Source organism: Crocodylus siamensis, chromosome 7 (genome assembly GCF_052110815.1).
Source record: "Crocodylus siamensis isolate JL-2025a chromosome 7, ASM5211081v1, whole genome shotgun sequence".
Classification (NCBI taxonomy): Eukaryota; Metazoa; Chordata; order Crocodylia; family Crocodylidae; genus Crocodylus; species Crocodylus siamensis.
Window position 1 is genome coordinate 30,136,499 of NC_143401.1, and position 21,647 is coordinate 30,158,145.

Consider the following 21,647-nt stretch of genomic DNA (forward strand, 5'->3'; position numbering starts at 1 on the left):
AAAGTTCTTCACACTCAGAAGATGAAATAAAGCATTGACTTGAAGTAGATGAATGGAGCAATTTAAAGAAGCATAATTGCTGTAGGAAAGGAGAGGAAAGAAAATTTATTAGAATACTCACTTTGACGAATCTATGAAGTATATTACAAGAGCACCAATACTAAGAGCGAAGACTAAGACAACCTGCAAGAGAAAAGAAAAAGTGCAATTAGTTAACAGTGTTAGGCTGAAACATTTATTCTTTTAGAAATGAAAGACAGAGAAAGTAATTCAAAAAAACATTATTCATTTTGCATTCGCCTGTCATTTGCTTTACAGAAAGGAATCTATACTGCTTATATCCCATGCACTACATGTATTACTATGACTTATTTTCTGCAATGGGAGGGAAAAAGCTGAATTCTGTCTCAGGGAAATGCAGACTACAAATAGATCCTACATTTTAATCTTTGCTAAAATGAATTCATTAATTTCAAAAGACAGGCTTCTCCAGTGCATGGCATTCATTTCACATTACAGTTTTATTAAACTATATGTCTGCTTTACAGTAAAAAATTCTGCTCATACTTTGTAGATAACCAATAAAGATGACATTTGGGTGTAGGTTGCAGCTGTGTTGGTCTAAGGACATAGGCAGACAAGGTTCTTTGGGTGAATCTGATATCTTTTATTCAGACCAACTTAAATAGTTGGAAAACAATTATTAAGCAAGCTTTCGGGTTCAAAAACCCTTTGTCAGGCTAAGGAAGTTTCTGCAGTTGGTGTGTGCTCTTCCTGGATGGAATGAAAAGTAAAGAAGCCAGAGGCTGGGCTGGTCTGCATACAGGACAGGCAGTCAGTGAAAATGTAGATTGAGGAGTCAGTGGATGAGAGACGGGCGGGAGGAGGGGAGAAGAGGGATGAATAGTGGAGAGATACCTGGGGAGTCAGCTGTCAGAGCAGGTTATAAATGTGTCATAAATCCAATGTCTATATTTAGTCCATGATTTTTAGTATCCAGGAGGCTGACGAAGTAGAGTTCATAGGCTCATCTCTGGGAAGTGTTCTGTAAGTTTCCTTTGAGGATCAGGACTGAGAGACTGGAGAGAGAGTGGTTTTCTTGTGAGAAATGTGCCCCCACAGGTAATTGGGTATTCCTGTCTTTGATAGATTTCCGGTGTGCATTCATTCTGGTGTGCAGGTGTTGTTTGGTCTCTCCTACGTATTTTCCATCAGGGCATGTGGTGCATTGGATGAGTTATTACATTTCTGGAGGTCCAGCTGTAAGATCTAGGAATGCTGATGGCTCTGTTGTGGGGTGTAGTGATTGTGGGGGTGGTGATGTGTTGGCAGGTTTTGCATTTCTTGTCATGGCATGGTCTGGATCCTTTGGTGTGTTCTGGGCCTGAGGAAGTTTGCTTCTGGTGATGAGGTTAGTGAGGTTCGGTGCTTGTTTGAAGGCTAGGATGGGTGGCTCTGGGAAGATCTTTTTAAGAGTAGGGTCTCTTTCTAGTATGGGTTGCAATTGTTTGAAGATTTTCCAAACGGGTTCAAGGGAGGAGTGATATGTCATAACCAGTGGTGTGTGATTTGTGGGGGGGGTTTCTTCTGTACTGCAGCAGTTCTTCACGTGGTATCTGGGTGGCTCTTTCAAATGTGCAATCTGTCTGTCTGGAGGAATGTCCTTGTTGGGTGAAAGCCTTTTTACGATTGGTGAGGTGGCAATCCCGGGTGTTCTCTTCAGTGCAAATTCAGTGGTATCTGAGGGCTTGGCTGTATATCACAGCTTTTTTGGTGCGTTTAGGGTGATTGCTGGTTCTGTGCAGATATGTATGTTGGTCTGTGGGTTTCTTGTATAACGTGGTCTGTATTTTATCATTCTGGATACTAATCATCGTGTCTAAAAAGGAGATGTTGGTGCTGGAGTATTCTAGAGAAAGTCGGATGGAGGGATGGTGATTGTTGAATTTCTGATGGAACTCGATCAGAGATTGTAGGTTTTCAGTCCAAATGATGAGGAAGTCATGGATATATCTTAAGTATAACAAGGGTTTGATGGTGCAGTTCTTGAGAGAGTCTTCTTCCAGGAGGATCATAAAAAGGTTGGCATACTGTGGGACCATTTTGGTGCCCATAGCTGTTCCCATCATCTGGAGGAAGTGTTGATTATTAAAACTGAAAATTACGAAACTTGCTCTGTTGTGTGTGAGGATGAAGTGTATAAGGTCAGGTATATCTCTGGGTCTGTATTCTGAGTTGTAATCTTGTTCCTGTAGATATGTAACTGATTACTCTCCAAATCCGATTTGGAATAAGGAAGCATGAGCCGACACAATAGTAGTTGTCCATTTTCTTTCATGTCCAGCAATGTGACTCCCGTGGGAGGAATAAGACAAGCATCTTGTCTGCCGTAGTGAGAATTGAAACAGATAGCAAATGGTGTCTCTTGTGACTGTTAACTGGTCTACAGAAGCTATGCAAAGTCTCTTTTAATCTTCTGCCAGGCACTGCATAAATTGCTATCTTTTAACAAGAAACAAGGAGTTGACTGTTCAGGGCCCAGGAAATGCGACATGGAGCCTCTGATGTCTAAATTGCCAGCACATCATCTGACCTGTCAGTTTCAATCGAGTCCCAAGTGAACAGATGCATATGCTCACTGAATGGGCATGGAAACAGAACACCAGGCCATCAGAGGTTAACACCATTTCTGTTCCTCTAAGACATTAGCAAAAGTTTTTCTACTGGTGATGATTCTGAAACCCTTTCACTGAGTAGCAGCACAAAGTCAATGGAACTTCTTGTGCAAGTATCATTTAGCATTATTTTAAATATATATTATTTGGTCTAAGGAAATTTTGAGATCAGAAATTAGAAATGTTTTTCTTTTCAACCTGACACAACATATTACACATGATATTTAAAAATGAAAACATTATAATAGTTTTAAAACACACCATTTTCCTTGCTAAACCCCCTTATTTTTAATTGACCTTGATGCCTTTGAATTAGCAGGTCTCTTGTGTGTTTGTTTCCCAAACACTGGATTGTAATGAATCCCCTTGGGCACTGGAGACACAACAAGAAGATATTTCAGAAGGCATTATGCAACAAGCAGCAGTAGTGCAACTTGGGAGAGGTAAGCAAGAATCAACCCCAGGTGCCAATTCAGAGTGGGCATCAAACTGGCAGCCATCAAGGAGCCTGAGGCACTGCCACAGCCTGTGTTGGGGGAAGCTGCACTGAGACAGTAGCTCATGCTCCTTAACAAGGAGATAAAGGCTCTGCCCCTGCTCTACCCTGAGCACCAAAATTTAAAGTTATGCCTCCGATAAGCAGGCATATGAAGGCTGACCCACTGCTTTGTCCATTTCAAAGTTTGCTTTGGGCCCGTATACCAATCTTCTCCACAATCCCTTTGGTGTAGTTATCTCAGGTAGAGATGAGTCAGGACCTTAACTGGCATGCAAAAAGATGGAAAAATAGAAGTAGCTTTTTCCTTCCCTTTGCATCCCAGAGATTATGTTGATATAGTTAATATTCTTGAAACTGGAGAAAAAAATGAAAGGAAATCTCAAAAGTGAATTTATTTTGTGGAGGCAGGAAATCTGGACAAAAAACTTCAACATGAAATAGAACGCAGATTTTTCATACCAAGCTGGTTTGCAACTCACTTCATTCATGGTAGGTTGCTGAATTAAGGATGAACTTCTTAGCTGATCGCTGCAACTTTTACTTTAAAAGGTTACCACTTTTTCAGTCGGCTGAAGCAGAGCAGTTGGTCCCATGCAGCTGACTAAAGAACTGCACCTCTTGAAATAAAAAGCTACAGCAAAATGCTGAAGCAACTCAGCAGTCCCATGCTGCTGTTGATTGTGGCTACACGTGCCCTTCACTAGTTTGCAAGCCCTCATCATTGTAGGGGCATAAGGAACCTAACCCTGGAAAGAATCTGGCTTCTGCTGTCTTACATTTCTGAGCCGATAGCACTCTAACATATAATTCTTCAGAAACCTGTACCTGAAACTGTTTATTATTCTAATATTATGAAAGCCTAAGTCTGTCTATCTGTCTGTCTTGTAATGCTTTATTTGCGCTCTGATCGGCTGATGAAAACAACCAATCAGAGCGCTCAAAGCACGGGGAACACCGCCATGATTCCAAAGCCATGTCGAGGACTGGGCAGAGGGTGGGGGAGCCGAGGCCAGCTCCCCACCCCGCTCCCTGGAAGAGGCAGAACAGAGACAGCATGGGGTGTTAGGTGACATCACTCCACCCCAGCCCCCTCATCATTCTTGGCAGGCAATTGGCTAGTATGGTTACAACATCAGCTAAATTATTCAACACTAAAGTAATAAACCCTTTTATACTACCTAAAATAAATTAAATTGGTCATTATTAATATTTTTTTAAAGCTCACAAAACTTAATTTTCAATATGAATACATTCAGCCTCCTAACAAAATGTTGCAATTGTTTTTATAATATTTAAAAATAAAGCTGTCTTTTTTAGCCTTTCTGTCTTGAATTACTTAATAATAAGATTACAAGCTATTTCTTACTACAATACTGCTTCATCTTACCTTAGCTCAGGGATCCACTAATTTAAGAAAACCAGGGGCAAAATTAGTAACTTAGTAGCTGCCTGATGTTTCTACCTCATTTGAAAATAAATTTATATAATTTTAAACATCAAACAATCTTCCTTAAATAAAAATAATGAAAGGTAGTTGTATTCCTTTTACAAACAAATAGGAATTGTTTTTTTGGTTTTATTACCAAGAAAAATCTGCATCTGGAGATGCCTGACAAGAAGAATTGTGAGATCACAAGGCATAACCTAAAACTTTATGATCAACTGAATTAGGGATTGGACATCTTTCTTATAACCCACAGGTTTGTAAATTTCCACAGTGCCAGATTATGACATGCTGAGGCCTTAAACTGTGTCTAGTTTAAGAGGCCCTATACAATAAAAATAATCCATGAAATCCACAAAAATGGATTTTCATGACATTTTAAAATGAATTATTGTTCTTTCTGCACACATTTATGAAATCAATATGAAAAATAACTGTGCAGCCATACCCATGTATATTTTGTCATACTAGAACAAAAATGTCCAGTTTATTTTTTTCATATTTAGAGGCCCTTCATATTGTAAAGCCCTAAACTGTAGCTTAAGCCTAAATCTGGCACTGAATTTCTGTATCTGCCCCATTGGAGATACAGCACTGGCAACAGAAGTGGCAGCTCTGAGCAAGTCTAGATGAAAATGTAGTGATGAAAATGCTGATGGTGTATTTATGCTGCTGATATGATTGTTGCTACAACTTTAAAGCTGTCTGGGAGCATGGCAGCTGTTGGAGGTTTCTAGAGAGAGCTCCACTTAAGCAAAGCCATAACTAGCAGGAAGTTGTCTATTAATCATGGTTGACAGTTTATCTGTTAATTCCCCAAACAGAAATAAAGCAAGAGCAAGTTGCCATAGAGAAATATTAACATTTTCTCGGAAAAATCAAAGCTACTCTTGCTCATTCTGTGGATGGTTTATTTTATCTTAAAAAAATGTTTTTGATATTGTCCTAGGACACCTCTTACTGTGACAAACCATGTGCAGCTTCATCTGCTACATCATTTTAAACTATGCAAAACATAGTAATTCATACTAGCAAGATGTGTTTCAGCATGTAGCATTAAAACAAATTAAATGTAATTAGATACAATACAACTTTCTGGCAGGCAATGAGTAATTTGTGATAAAATGTGCTTTGCTTTTTAAATTATACTCTGCTCTCAAGGAGTGAAGCAGGTCATGACTTAGAGTGGAAAAACCCACCAGCAGGATCCAATATAATGGAGCTGTCTGCAGGCTTTTTTCTAGACTTGCAAATCTCTCCACACACCCATCACTGTGTCTTTTTCTTTCCTTAGACCTAATGAAGAATGCCTTGCATTAAAAAGCTTGTCTACCTGTATCCCAAACATCCACTGGATCTAATAAAAAATATTGCCCTCAAAAATCTCTGCCTCCAAATATCCATTCATTCTCAATTCCATGCTCTCCTTTGGTCTCTCTAGGCCAGTGGTTTTCAACCTTTTTTCATTTGTGGACCCCTAAACAAATTTGAATGGAGGTATAGTCCCCTTTTGGAAAGTTTGAATGGAAGTGTAGATCCCTTTGAATTGTAAGTGTGGGTATTCACATACTTTTGATTGATCATAGTCATCTTTCGCAGACCCCTTAGACATAGCCTGCAGACCCCCAGGACCAAAAGTTGAAAACCCCTGTTCTAGACCAATCCATAAGATAAAAATAAAAGAAATTGTTGTTGAGTAGGTGATGATGAAAGTGAGGAGCATTACAGATAATATTCTCCCTCCTGCTGCTTAATCAGCACCACAGCAGATCTAAAGAGAGGCTTTCATCTTCTGTGGGTTGGTAAAGTCATTGCTATTCCTGGTACAGTATATGTTCATAACGTTTAAAATAATTTCTTTAAATGCTAACTTCTCTTTAAAGAAAAAATATGCCAGCATTCTGGATTAGTATATTAAGAGACATAAAAAAAGCTAAACCTAAAAACAAAACAAAGTTCCCTTTTCACCTCTCCAACGGTAACAAGTTTCCTTTTAGTGACAAGAGAAAAGATGCTACAGTTGGTGCATACTCTGCATAGGAACTTGCTGGCCTGGGAACTGTACAGAAGTTCAGTTAGATGGGGGCCTAGTGAGTTCAATCTAAGTTAAACTACATCCAACAAAGGCTTAAATTAGGTCATGTCAGACATTTTTAGACTGATCTAACCTCCTGAACTTCTGTTCAGGTGCACTAAGATCAACCTAACTAGGGATCTAAGTGTAAGGTCTGCACCTAGGAAAAATAAGTTAGGTTGGGTGGCTATTTTTAACCTCCCCCAAACCTCGCTGGACATCTGAACCTAGCCACACAGTTGGGGGGTGATGAGGAAAAGAAACTGCTACAAATCCTTCTCTGCTGTGCATTCCAAATTTGGCATTTGAATTTGACCCAATTCTAGAAAGTATTAATTTGCCTTACTATGGTATCTGCTTCTGTACTTTGTGCTCCTTGATTACTAGAATTAGTTTGTTATCAGTCTGTAGGCATACAGAAATGGTTTTCTTAGGCTCAACGGTTTAGCAGTTGTCAGATTCTTAAGTGGAGAAGGCAAGTTCTCTAATCCATCTATAGGAAGCTACCACCAGTAAGTTTTTCTGAAAAAGCAGGAGAGAATTGTGAATTTAAGACAAATCATACATACTAAAGCCACAGCAAGTTTATCCATAAAAATTAACAAGGACTCTTTTAAAAATAAAAATAATTTAAATATCAGAAAGGGTGATATGTTCTACTGGATAAGGCTGTGGAGTCAGGAAATCTGGGTGCTAATCCACTAATGTGCCACCAATCTCCTATATGTGACAGTGAGTGCATCACTTCTTCTCTCCAGCTTTGATTGTCTCCTCCCATCCTTTATCTATTTTGTCTATATAGACCAGGGGTGGGCAAAATACGGGCCAGAGGCCAGATCCAGCCTTCCAACAGATTCAATGCGTGAAGGTGAATGGCCACCAATTTACTGGTTTTGGCCTGTGGGCAGCTGACACACCAGTTGCCACATGGTGCCGGGCAGGCTGGGTGGACTGCTTTGGCCCAGCAGCATCAGACATCAGCTGTGGACCCAGGTAGGGCTTCCCCTGCAGTGGGCAGGCAACATCATCAGCTGTGGACATGTCAGGTAGGTCCAGAATTCTGAATGCCGAACCTACCGGTGGTGTCAACAACTGACCCGCCACCCCCCGGGCATGACAGAAGTTCCCACCTGGAGCCCTGACCCGGAACCTGCCAGCAGCATCAGCTGTGGATGCAGGCAAGAGCTGGTGCTGGGACAGGCAGGTGGTAACATCCCTCTTCTGTCTCTCTCCTCTTCCCTTCCTGGGTCCACAGCTGAGCATCAGAGCTCCTAGTGAACTGCAGTTTTGGCTGGGTTCTGAAGGAAGGGAAGGAAAGGAAGAGAGGGAGACAGAGAAGGAGAGAGGAGGGAAAGAGGCAGAGAAGATAAGAGAGTGAAAGACAGAGACGGATGTGGCCCTCCAGCCAAAATAACTGCTCACCCCTGATTTAGACTATAGGCTATTTGAGGAACATCTGTAAAGACTGTAACACTATGGGATTCCAATGTCAGCAGAAGGCTCTGAGAAATATTGTTCTTATTATAACCAAAACTGAATAAAAGTGAGTCTGACTATAAAATTGTAAGCAATATAAAAAAAGGCAAAGAGATTGCTTTTGTACAACATGTTTATTTAAATATAAACCTTTAATGCCCTGGCCCACCTATTTCTTGCATTTTTTTTTTTTAGTTGAGGCACATCAGCCCCTAGTGAAATTGGATTTTATATTACTGCTATACCGATTACTATTTTCATATTCCTGCTATTACTGCTGCTATCATGATTTATACTCCATGGACAGGTACAGGCATTACACTTTTACCAGTATAAGGGATCAGAAACCCAGTCTATACCCATATCAGAACAGAAGTTTGGCATGCAGACTAGTTTAAAAATGGTGGAATCTGGTCTAAGGTTTGCTCCCCAATCAAAGGGTGAATGTGTGTTCTGTTTGCTACTGATCTAAACTACAGTCCTTATACTAAACTTCGTAACTTAGACTGATTCTGCCTTCAGCTTTTTGAATGCCAATGCCTAGCCCATAAGTAGCTATGCAAGAAGACAAGTGCAGCTATATGAAACATATTATTTATAGCATTCCTTTCTATTATGTGTGTGTGTGTGTATTTTTGTATGCCTGTATAATTACTGTAAATAAAAATCCAAAATGAAATTGGACTGTGAGATACCAAGAGTTTGATAGCATTAGCTATAATAGAATTAATAATAAAAAAAAAGGACAAGTGATTTTAGCCTGATCCCATCAGGTAGCATTCTCAGTTCCCACAGACAGTACTTCTACATCAGGGTGGTAGAAGTCGGGGTCTGAGATATATCCAAAACAGGGAGGTGGGACTCTGCATCTTGAAGGGTAAGACCTATATTGTGAATGACTCAATTATAAACAAATAAAACATATTAGCTAAGATACCATGTCAGTGAGCATAGGTTTGCTGACTTTCTTTTAATATAACCCAACATACAAGTGAAACTCACATCACCACAATTTTTCTCCTATAAATGCAGATACAACCTCCACTCCAAATTTGTCACACAACATGTCTGTAGCAAGACCTCCTACATTTTGAGGCATTTGCTTCTAATGCAATGCGTTTTGTGTGTTAAAGAACTTTAGGTTCTGAAATAGAGGTGCATTAAAATAAATATCAAACAAAATTTGGCTGTTGAAGAAGGAATGTTTGTTGGAAAACTAGAACACCAAACTGTGATGAACTAAAAGTAGAAAACAGTTTAAAAAACATGAAAAATCTCATCTTAGAAAGAAAAATGTAAAAATAGAAAGCAACAGTTGAAATGTTCATCCTTGACAAGCCTCTAATCTTTACTTGCTCTGTTTCAATTCTATTTTTCTTTCTTTATATACATGCTTTCTTTTTTAACCTTCCCACAGACATATTGGCAAGCCAGATGAAGTCTTCTGTTCGATTCCTAAATTTTAAAGCCTGAGATTTTCTAATTAGTGAAAAGTCTAAGACAAAAACCCCACCATCTGTTAATGGCATTCTATAGCTTGAAGTTAATTAGGTTTGTTGGTGAAGTGCTTTGTAATGTGACCAATTTAAGTGCATGCAGCTTTGCCAATACAGTATTTAATTTAATTAATCCAAAAAACAGCAGTAGTTTCAGTTCACTATGTGTGATTCTCTACTGCTAAATGCTGAGCTGGTGGTATATATATAAATTTTGACACAAAAAGCTCTTCCATCCGATTACTTAAAAGTAGCCAATGGTTCCAAACCTATTCCCATTAAAGTCAATAACAAAAAAGTCACTGATTTAATTGATAATAGCAATAGCAAAGCTCCCATTCATTTCCAATGGAAGCTAAACAGTGCCTAGATATTCAATGAAATTGAGCAAAAAAGATATATTGAAAAATATTCTCTCTCATGTTATTGCTTGTATTTAGTCCTCAACTCCTTCCAATCATAGCTGCATCCTGCAGCTAATAGTTTAAGAATTTTTCAATAGATCTCTTTAACAATTCAAATCATGCTAAAACAAATTAAAAACAAATTGATTCAAACTCAAAAGAGGAACAGCTTTATCTTCCTTCTGGGTGCAACAAAATACAAAACCCTTATGCACATGGATGCTTCTTTTCAATAACATGGTCAGTAAGTCTTTAAAGGCATATCAGCACCTTTGGGCGTCTCTACACATGCTCCAGGGTGGGCTCAGGTGTCATCAGAGGCAGAAGAGGGCCAGGCATGGCTGCGGCCACCTGAGCCCATGTAGGGTGCAAGACCCCAAAGAGTGAGAAGGATGGGACAGGCATGCTGGAGAGTGGTACCTGAGCTTGCAGTGGGGGTGTTCAACCCCAGACCCCAGTGTGGGGGGCAGAGTATGTGCCTCAGTGGAGGTGGGGGTGCAGAGCAGGGTCCAAAGGGGCACCTAATGGCCTGCCCCACAATGGCAGTTGAGAGGGCCTGGAGTAAGGGGTGAGTAGAGAGTGGGAGTAATGAGGCCCTGTGAACATGGGGGCCTGAGATGAGGCCCTGTAAGAAGTGGGGCACAAGTCAAGAGCCATTGATTGCAGCTGGGTGAGGGACCTGGCAAGAGACTAAAGCCAGAGTCAAACCATCCCCACACTGCCGGCCCATGTTCATCTTGGCATCAGTGATGACTCCAAGATCCTTTTCTGCCTCTGTACTGATAAGAAGGGAGTTCCCCAGCTTGTAGGTCTGCTGCTGGTTCTTCTTCCCCAGGTGCAGCACCTTGCACCTGTCTGTGTTGAATCCCACCCTGTTCTCATCCACCCACCCCTGTAACCTGTCTAGGTCTGACTGCAGCCTATTCCTCCCTCCTAACATGCCCACTTCTCTCCACATCTTAGTGTTGTCAGCAAATTTGAACAGGGTGCTTTTTACCCCCTTGTCCAAGTCACTGATGAAGATGTTGAACAGTGCGGGCCCGAGGACCGAGCCCTAGGGGACCCCACTGCCCACATCTCTCCAGGTCGAAAATGACCCATCCACCACCACTCTCTGGGCACAGCCCTCCAGCCATTTAGTGACTCATTTGATTGTTTAGGGGTTGACACCACAGTCCCCTCATTTTTTAATGAGAACGGGGTGGGAGACAGTGTCAAAGACCTTCCTAAAGTCCAGAAAGACTACGTCCACTGCTACCCCTGCATCTAATGATTTGGTGACCTGGTCATAGAAGGCCACCAGGTTGGTGTGACAGGACCTGCCTCTAGTGAACCCATGTTGGTTGCCCCTAAGCATAACCTCCCCCTCTGGCCCCTCGTGGACATGCGCCAGGATAATTCTTTCAAAAAGCTTACCCAGGATCGAAGTAAGACTAACTGGTCTATAGTTTCCTGGGTCCTCCTCCCTCCCTTTTTGAAGATGGGAACTTTGCCACAGCTCGTCTGTGAAAAGTGTTTTGCAAATTCCCTTTGAGGATTAGAACTGAGAGATTGGATAGAGACTCGTTTTCTTGTGAGAAATGTGCCCCCACCATCTGTAATAGATTTCCAGTGTGCATTCATTCTGGTGCACAGTTGTCTTTTGGTCTCTCCTACATATTTTCCGTCAGGGCATTTGTGCATTGGAGGAGATGTATAACATTTCTGGACGTGCAGCTATAAGATCCAGGAATGCTGATGGCTCGGTTGTGGGGTGTAGTAATTGTGGGGGTGGTGGAGATATGCTGGCAGATTTTTCATTTCTTGTCCCAACACTTTTTACAGACAAGCCTCTGAACTTCACTTCATCAACCTACTGGATACAGAAAAATCATGGACTAAATAGATGGACTAAATAGGTTATAATGTGTCATTTCATTTATGACACATTATAACCTGTCTGACATCTGATTTCCCAGGTACCTCTTCACTATTTACCTGATGCTTTCATCCCCCTTCTCCCCTCCCCAACTGGTCCCTCACCCACTACTCCTCAATTCCCATCTTCACTGACTGGCTTTCTTGCATGCATACCAGCCTCTGGCTTCTTTACTATTCATTCCATCCAAGAAGAACACACACGAACTGCAGGTGCTTCCTCAGCCTGACAAAGGATTTTTCAACCCAAAAGCTTGCTAAGAAAAATTTTTCCAACTACTTAGTTGGTCTATTAAAAGATATCAGATTTACCCAAAGAACCATGTCTGCCTATGTCCTTAGACCAACATAGCTATAACCTGTGCCCCTGGAATATAAGTGATGCATTCTAACTGGAATGCTCCAGCAGACCTGATTGAGTCTGCTGTGACGTATTCTAATTAGAATGCATTGAAGCAGGCATTGGACATGCATGTAGGTGTTAAGTCCAGATCAGGGTGGTTAGCATCTTGGTTTGGAGCTAAAAGTCTCACAGCTCTGTTACAGTACAATACAAAACATGCACCTCTCATATGTAGAACTAGAACAAGTTCTCATATAGGACCCAAAATTCCTAAAGTGCTACTTTTGGAAAAGGCATGTTATGAACACCAGAAAAAGAGGAAATAAGGGAGGACTTATTCTTGCAACATGTACACAAGTAACCTCATACATGAACCTCCTTCAGTTATACAAATATGTAAAGATAATTGGAAAGAATAAAAGATACAAGATCTGGCTGCAACAACATAATCTAGAAGCAACAGTAGAAAGTTGTGTAAATTGAAGTAGATAAGTGTTAGCTTACTGGGTTCAAAATGAAATAGGAGGAATATGCAAAGATATTGGTTGTTATTAAAAATTCAACAACTGCCAAGAGTCAAACAATTTGTGAACAATTGTCCACAGAGCTGGGGAAAATACCATTGAAAACAGTCTCTGGATAAAACATATTGGGAGATGTCAGCACTTTAAAGGCAACACTTGTAGTTATCTAAGGGTAGGAATGGTTTTGCTTCCATATATTTTCTTATTTTAAAACACAAACATGAAGGCTTTCTTCTACATCCTAAAATAAACCCAACAGCTGTTGTTGTTGAGCTGATGATTTGTTAACAAAATAGACTCAGAGTCAAAAATGAGATACAGAGATATTTACAGGAAAGTCAGTGAAACAAAGAAAATACCAGACTGCAGGATAAATTAACCCGATTAAGAACAGGGTGTTCTATAATAAGTTTAAATATAAAAATCTGCAAAATGTTTTTGGATACTGTGGGCTACAGAAAACTATGAACCAAGTGTTCAGAGGTACAAGTGAGGTTGCAAATTTAAACCATCTAGGAATAAGAGCCTGGTCCTGAAAACTATAATGCTGTTATAGCGTCAGTTTCAGATTTTTTTGTTTTAACATGAGATAATGAAGAAGGATGTGCTCTCTAATCCTCACATGGTTACCTCTAAGAATAGAATTTAATTAAATAGTTTACCTAAAAAGCAACTTTTGGAAGTCAGTACTAGAATGCCAGGCAAGACCAAGACAAATGCCACACACTATTTTGCTGGCACCACAGGTGGTGCTCTGTGACTACCAGGTTGGGGTGTCAGGATGGAGACTGGACAAGCCTAAAATCACAAGTGGACAAGCCAGGACTGTGGGGAAACATATTAACCAATGGAAGTTAGGACAGGGTGGCACCTTAAAGACTAACTTATTCAAAGAAGCTTGAGCTTTCAGAAGAATCAAGCTATGTTGTTGGATGTTGTGAATACAAGGACAGTGTACTTCACAGAGTACCACAGATCAAAGCAGAGGAGAGACCTAGAGTCTCCACATAAATGGCCCTGACCTACTCCATCTTCAGGTTTAGGATCAAACCTGCAACCTATTCCACAGATTGGCAAACAGTGGAATGATGGAAAAGGATCTCTGCCACAGGATGTTCACAGAGTTTTCTTTCCGATGGTCAGAGCCTCGTTGAAGGCTGAACCATGGGAATGGCTGAACATGTTCTTTTTTCTACTTTTACAGTCACTGCCTCTCTCTAAACTAGATACTTCGTGTTCATACAGGGAAAATTATTTCTTTCTCATCAGAGATGATACACAGGGGAGGGAAATATGATTGTAGCTTGTCATCTGAAACATGAGAGTTACTTATTTTTCCTTTCCTGGATATATCTAAGTGAACAGAGTGAAATACCATTCCAATCAAGAGACTGAATGAGGGTAAATGGTGAAATCCCTCAGCTTGCTAAAACATTAGTTTTGGACAGAGCAAGTATAGTAGGACAGTAGATTTGCAAATAACAGTTGGGATAGGGATGATCCTATCTCAGGCAGGAAACTGAACTAGATGACTTCTTGAGGTTTCTTTTAGCTCTACTTTTCTATTGATTCTAAGATTTTAAAATATAGAAACAAAAACACTTCTCAGAAAGGAAAGGAACTATTTGTTCTTGATGAATTTACAAAAGCAGGTCCTAGCAGGAATATAGTACCACCCAAAACTCTTCACTTAATCTGATACAGTTAACTTTTCTAACCTTTCTTTCCAAAGGAGAAATTTGTTCTGATGAAGACACAGAATCGTTCAGAGAATTGTCAAGTAATAAGCGTTACTTCCTTACTCCAAACTAAATAGCAAGGAACAAGAGTTACTAGTAGTTACCAATGAGCAATGTCTCAGATCCATTCATTTCCTGTTGGGAATAAAGAACTATGGTATTTCAGATACATTTGTAATGGGCAACTATTGAGAAATGTTGACTTTCACTTTCTGTATCTATACCTCTGTTCCCAGAGGAGATCTGTATAAATAAAAGCTCTCTTTAGTCATTAGTGGTTCATTCAGTGATGGCTGAAACACAGTTTACTGCTGGTAACCTTACTAGTCTTTCCTTGGCAGCTAAAGGAAAAAAGAAGCATTGGACACCAATGGACGAAATTAATAATAGGAAGACATACTAATTAGAAAGGAAAAAATATTCAATTAAAACAGTTTTGAAAATCATATTTCTAAAGCTCTTTTCTTTCAGGCTTTTCCTCCAAGAGGGGTTTTTGTTTGTTTGGGGGGTTTTGTTTTCTTTTGTTTAGTGGTGCCTTGTACTTGGGTCATTCTACCAAAACTGATAACTTTGACTGACGGTTATAGGAAAGCATTTCCCATGCTGCTCCTCCCTTCGAAGTATGAAAAATTGACTCTTCTGATCATTAGAAACAAATCTAAACACACTTAATCACTCAGCCTTGTATGAGTACCTGACAGTAGTGAACAATACCCTATAATTAATTTACAAAGAAAACTGTAGACACAAAAGCTGCCTAGATTACAATAGCAGTCATTACAAATCTCAGTCACTGCACAGTCAGGGTGCCTAATGGCTCTAAGCAGGGTATTCAAACCATATTTTAGCTTAAAATAGACTTTAAAACCAGTGCAGTCCATTTTTCATGGATTCTACTTTTATGTACAGTTTTAATCATAGTCTTAAAGATAATACTCCCTATTCCTTCTGGTAACACACATATAACAAGCAGAAACCTTTTTGCTCTTAAACACAGGTTAAGTGACATAGCCAATAATTCTTTCCTTGACAGTTATCTAAATTATGGAGATTCTGGGATCTTCTCCATACTAAATATATAACATTATTTAACAACTAACAGTAAGGGCCAGGCCCATCAATATAATACATCATAACTATTTGTAGTTGTAGTGTTGGCTCAGGCAGCAGAGGCTTTGTGGAGTGAGGTCCCTGGAAGACACCCCTGGTGCTATGTTTAGGGGGGGTGGATTATGGCATCCCCCCACAGTCAGTGCTTAGGGTTAGTTCCCCACTCAACCCCTCCCCCATAACACTACTGCTATGCACTATTTTAGTGTTAGACCTCATGTTATCAGAGGCTGCTAATCATATCTATTAATGCCAAATTATTTTTTTATTTTGAGGGATGGAAGAATGGAAATAAAATAGAACTTGATCTAGCCCATCATTTTCTAATCTGGCCTAAACTAGGATTAAAACCTGGGACCCCTGTGCCCTAGGGCCCTTATACAAACAGCATAGGTTATATCTTTATATAACCTAAATGTGTTCTAGAAAGAAAGGGGCTCTCTCAGAGGTCACTAATGCTAATCTCTCAGATTTATACTGGTATCAATGAATCAGAACAAGTCTTCCATTTCAAGAATGAAAATAGTTTATTCTAAAAGTTCTTTGCTTCTGATAAGCTAGGATGTTTTCTTAAAGAAATTGTATAAGGGAAGATTTCAAACACTGGATTTATGTTTCAGATTCAATACCAATATTTTTGGGGCTAAATTTCATTCTTAGTCATACATGATTAGCTCTTATCACTCACTGAAACCTCATTTCATGGAAATCAGCAGCACCACGTTTTACAGCAATCTGGAGAATCAGCTGACTTTCTGACAAGGCTATTACACACATTTTACCAGCCTAAATCAGGTGACAGAGGACAGGAAATAGACATCAGCCTCCCTCCAAAACTATTCAACATTACACCTTTATTAAAATGCGCATGCCCATTGGCTGGATTTAACCTTCAGAGCACATTAAACACTACTTTTCATGACTACATGGTTGTTATGGTTGTTCTAGTTCAAGCTTTTTCACATCCACAATGTTTCTTTTTAAAAATATGCTCCTTTCAGGAATATATTAGCAAATGTGGAAAAGATAAATATGGCAAAAATGCTCTGCATAATTACTGTCGACTGTGTTGACAATTAAATGCCATCACCATCAACACATATACTCTCAGATAGCTGAATGTATTTCAAACTATTCTTTTTCCAAATATTTTTCTAATGTTTTTTTCAAAGATTTTCCTATTATCCAACACTCAATAATTAAACTCTCAGCAGTTTTCACCCAAACCACCAATAAGCTTGTAAATGTAACTTTAGGTCTCCTGACATTTGCTTTTTGTCTTCAGTGTAGATCTCATTCATTATTAAGAATATATTCACATCAGGTGCCTGGGTGCCTGCAAAGCCAACACAAAGTCAATGAAGCATCTGCTATTTTGAGAAGAGGTGTCTGTCCTTTAGCAAATGATGAAAAGTACCTATTTCACAGAACAACTCCATGAGAATTTTCATCAAATGCTTTATTTACCTAAGAACTCAACAACGAGCTCTCTGTTCAAGCTATCAGCAACATAGCTAATAGCATACAGTTTGGAAAAGTCTAAATGATATGAATCACAATGAGCTAGCTACCTTATATCATAACTAAAAATAAAAGGAGCCATGTAGAATGGTATTGGGGTTGTTTTAAGGTCTGAGCGTCCCAAATACAGAGGTGAAATGAGGCACTGTGAAGCTCTTTGTTTTTGTTATGCACAGTAAATTTGAACCAGATGCAAAATAAAGCAGAACTCTTACAAATACCTAAAGTATCAAGTGATCACAGAACTCCATGTCTGTGAGATCTAGATTAAAAGAGTGTTATCCAATTGGCAGCCTGTATGCCGCATGCTCCCACCATTATTCACCCTGCTACTAGTGCTAAGGTCTCTGGAATCCCTCTCCCTCCTCCAGCTTCCACTTCCTGTTTTTCCTTCTGCCCCTGGGCCAAAGTGGAGCGTACTTGCAGGGCCAAGGGAGCTTGTAGCCAGGGGGCCAAAGGATCTGGAGACCGCAAGTAGTATGGGCATTGTTGTGGTACAGCTGAAGGGTGTCCACCATCTGGAAGGAGGGGCTCACACAGGGTACTGGTGCAATGTTACAGGAAGTGCATAGCCTTCATGGGACGCAAACAGGGAGCATGCACCCTTGAGGCTGGACAACCCTGGATTAAAATACCCATATCCTAAGGATGATTCATTTCATAATGAACATAGGAACAATACGACAATAAAGCCCAAAGAACACTCATATCAAAACCTATGGGCCACACCTCACAAACGATTTCCTCATAAGATCATCAACATTTCCTCTTGTTTTGTTGGTATTTTTTTCCTCCCTTTTAATATGTTGGTATTGTTTTGTGAGACAATGCAGTTATAGACATTACATCGCATGTAAGATTGCAGATTAATATCGACTTACATATTATTTCTTGTATATATTTGTATATTGTATATTCCTCTGACAACTTCCTGTCTAAGGTAAATTAAATAAATGGATTAATCAAAAGATTTAATTTCAGTTTAGGTAACAGGTATCAGTTATGGAACTGGACATTTTACATGATGACATGAAATCAACAAAAATCTACCAACCGTTCCATGACAAATTAAATCATTGGCAATATCAAAATTCCTTTAAACATTTATGGTGATATATAAATAAAGTCTGGGCATCTCTCCAAGGGTGGGCAAAATATGGCCCATGGGCCAGATCCAGCCTGACAACTGATCAGATCAAACCCACAGCTGCCCTTATGTTGCCCCAGCTCCCAGTTCCACCCCCCCCAGGAAAGGCAGGCAGACTAAAGGCAACTGAACTGGGAGCTTCAGCCAGGCAGCTCCTCCCCCAGCACATGGGGGTCTGGCTCCATTTCCCAGCTGCCTTCCACCCACTCAGCTCACCCACCATGAGCACCTGAGTGGGTGGAAAGCAACCAGGAGCCAAAGCCAGAGCAGAGCCACATGCTGCAGCAGGACCTGCCTGACTGAAGACTCCTCCTGTCCAGGAGCAGCACAGCAAAAGGAGAAAGTGTTTGAGGCGAAGGGAGAGGGGAGTAGCACCCAGGTGGCTACAGCCACACCAGAAGCAACCCTACTGGAAGCTGTGCATACTGATCAGGGCCAGGGCACAGCTGGCAGGCATGGGCTGAAGCATGGCATGGACTGCCCCAGATGAGAGAGGCTGGGCTTGGCCCCATGCCAAACACCATGGGGGCATCTGTCCACTGCACTGCCAAGTCAAGCTGTACTGTACATGCCCCCTACCCCCTCCTCTTTCCCCTCACCCCCAGCTGGCTTCTGGGACTGACAGACCCCCCCACAAACATGCACGTACACGTGCATGTGCATACACATGTGCACATATACACACATGCCCTCCCCCCAATAAAGCAGGGCTGTCTCATGAGCCCACTGCATGATCCCAGCCTCGCCCACCCATCTGACTCCCAAACACTGCTCCCCACCCCACCCACATAGAGAGTTTTTGTTAGTTGTTGCAGAAAAAGGTATTTAACTTGCTAAATAGGTACTTTCCACCCATTTACACACGGGACAACCCTGCCCATTATGGGACAGGGAGGCCTGGGTGAGAGAGATTCCTTACCCCCTCATCAATTCAATGCTGACCTCGTGAAGGAACACCTTGAGAGGCTACACACCTTCAAGGCAGCAGGCCCTCACAGTTTACACCCAAAGGTACTCAAGGAGCTGGCTAGCATTGTAGCTCAGCCCCTAGCACAGATCTTTGAGAACTCCTGGTGCTCTGGTGAAGTGCCCTAAGATTGGAAGAAGGCCAATGTGGTTCCTATCTTCAAGAAAGGGAGGAAAGTGGATCTGGACAACTATAGGCCTATCAGCTGGACCCCTATCCTGTGGAAGATAAGATAATCAAAGAGGCCATTCCTAACAGACTGGCTGATGGCAACATCCTGAGGGATAGCCAGCATGGGTTTGTTGCAGGTAGGTCTTGCTTGACCAATCTTATTTCCTTCTACAACCAGGTGACCTATCACCTAGACAAGGCAGAAGAGATTGATGTCATATATCTTGACTTTAAAAAAGCCTTTGTGATCTGGTATCCCATGATCACTTCTTAGCGAAACTGGCTAATTGCGGCCTTGACCTCACCACAATCCACTGGCTGGGGAATTGGTTCCGTGGTAGGACCCAGAGGGTGGTGGTTGATGGAAGTCAATTGTTTTGGTGCCCTGTGATCAGTGGGGTCCCCCAAGGCTTTGTCCTTTGGCCTATACTATTTAACATCTTAATTAATGATGTGGACATTGGTATCAGAAGTGGACTGGCCTAGTTTGCCGATGACAGCAAACTCTGGGGTAAGTGTCCACACCTGAGGACAGGAGGGTGATCCAGGCTGACCTTGACAGGCTCAGGATATGGGCAGATGAGAACCTAATGGTGTTCAACACCAAAAATGCAAGGTTCTCCACCTTGGGAAGAAAAACCTGCAACATCCTTATAGGCTTGGCAGTGGTACACTGGCTAGCACTACAGACGAAAGGGACTTGGGGGACATGATTGACCACAAGATGAACATAAGCCTTCAATGTAATATGGCTGCCAGTAAAGCAAGCAAAATGCTTGCTTGCATTCACAGATGCTTCTCAAGCAAATCCCAGGACATCATTCTCCTGTTGTACTTGGCCTTAGTGAGTACTGCATCCAGTTTTGGCCCCACAACTCAAAAAGGATGTAGAGAAGCTTGAGAGGGTGCAGAGGAGAGCCACACGCATGATCAGAGGTCAGGAAAACAGACCTTATGAAGAGAGACTGAGAGCCATGGGACTCTTCAGCCTAGAAAAGCACAAGCTCAGGGGTGATCTGGTGGCCACCTATAAATTTATCAGGGGTACTTACCAGAATCTTGGGGAACATCTGTTCACCAAAGTGCCCCAAGGGATGACAAGGTCAAACAGACACAAACTCCTCCATGGCTGTTTCAGGCTGGGCATAAGGCAGAACATCTTTACTGTCCGAGCCCCCAAGGTTTGGAATAGATTGCTGCTGGAGGTGGTTCATGCACCTACTCTTAACCCCTTCAAAAGATGTCTAGATGCTTATCTTGCTGGGATCCTATGATCCCTGCTGACTTCCTGCCCCTGGGGCAGGGGGCTGGACTCGATGATCTTCCAACCCTAATGTCTATGAAATCTATGACTTAGCTCTTGACAACTCTTCAAAACTCCCTATGTGGTCCCAGACCCAAATAATTGCCCATCTCAGTCTTAAGCCCAACATAAGCCTTCACCATAGATCTATTAATGTATTCCTCTTATGTGGGCATTATTTAATTTCAGATACATCTACACTTTATAAATGTATTCACAAATCTGTCTTCTAGGGAGATAGCCTGGGCTCAGATATAGGCATTTAAGACGCACTGCATTAGCAAAAGGGAATTGTGAATCAAGGAATTTTCTCTGAAACTCTCTGTACTCTGAGTGAAATGCCATAAAGGAAGTGTAAAAACCCAGATCTGCCTACGGTAGCTTTCATCTAATGCAAGAACTGGAGACTCCTAGGCCACCTTGCCAACAGTATTGAAATGGGAGATGGACAGATTTATAGCACTGAAAAAAATCTGGGCAACACCGGAATAGGGCATGCCAGAAAGGCTACTGTAACAAATGAATACCCAGGGCAATCCAAGGTCCAGTACATGCCTCCCTAGTAACTGAGAATGAAAGAAATAGAAGCAGTAACCTAAAAAAACCATTTCACCTCTGTTTCTCCTTGCCTCAGGCTGCAAGTTTTGTGCTAAAACTTTTCAGGCTCTTTTTGCATGGGGAAACTGACCATTATAGATATTACACAACAATATCCTGTGCAACCCATGTATGCTGGAATAAAAGTCAATTATTTAATAAAGAATAATTGCTCTGAAAGTTTCTCAGAGCAAAACAATAATTCTTTATTATACACAATTTTAACAGAGTCACTTTTAT

The 21,647-nt window shown here is 41.0% G+C and overlaps 1 protein-coding gene across 4 annotated transcripts in view; it reads right to left on the reverse strand.

Moving 5' to 3' along the window:
* Positions 1–21,647, reverse strand: part of KCNMA1 (potassium calcium-activated channel subfamily M alpha 1) — a 1,030,169-nt gene that overhangs the window by 579,185 nt on the left and 429,337 nt on the right. For all 4 annotated transcript variants that reach the window (XM_090058809.1, XM_090058810.1, XM_090058812.1 and 1 more), the window contains one exon: positions 122–183. In XM_090058809.1, coding sequence (XP_089914935.1) covers positions 122–183 — 62 coding nt within the window. The remainder of the gene's footprint in view (positions 1–121; positions 184–21,647) is intronic.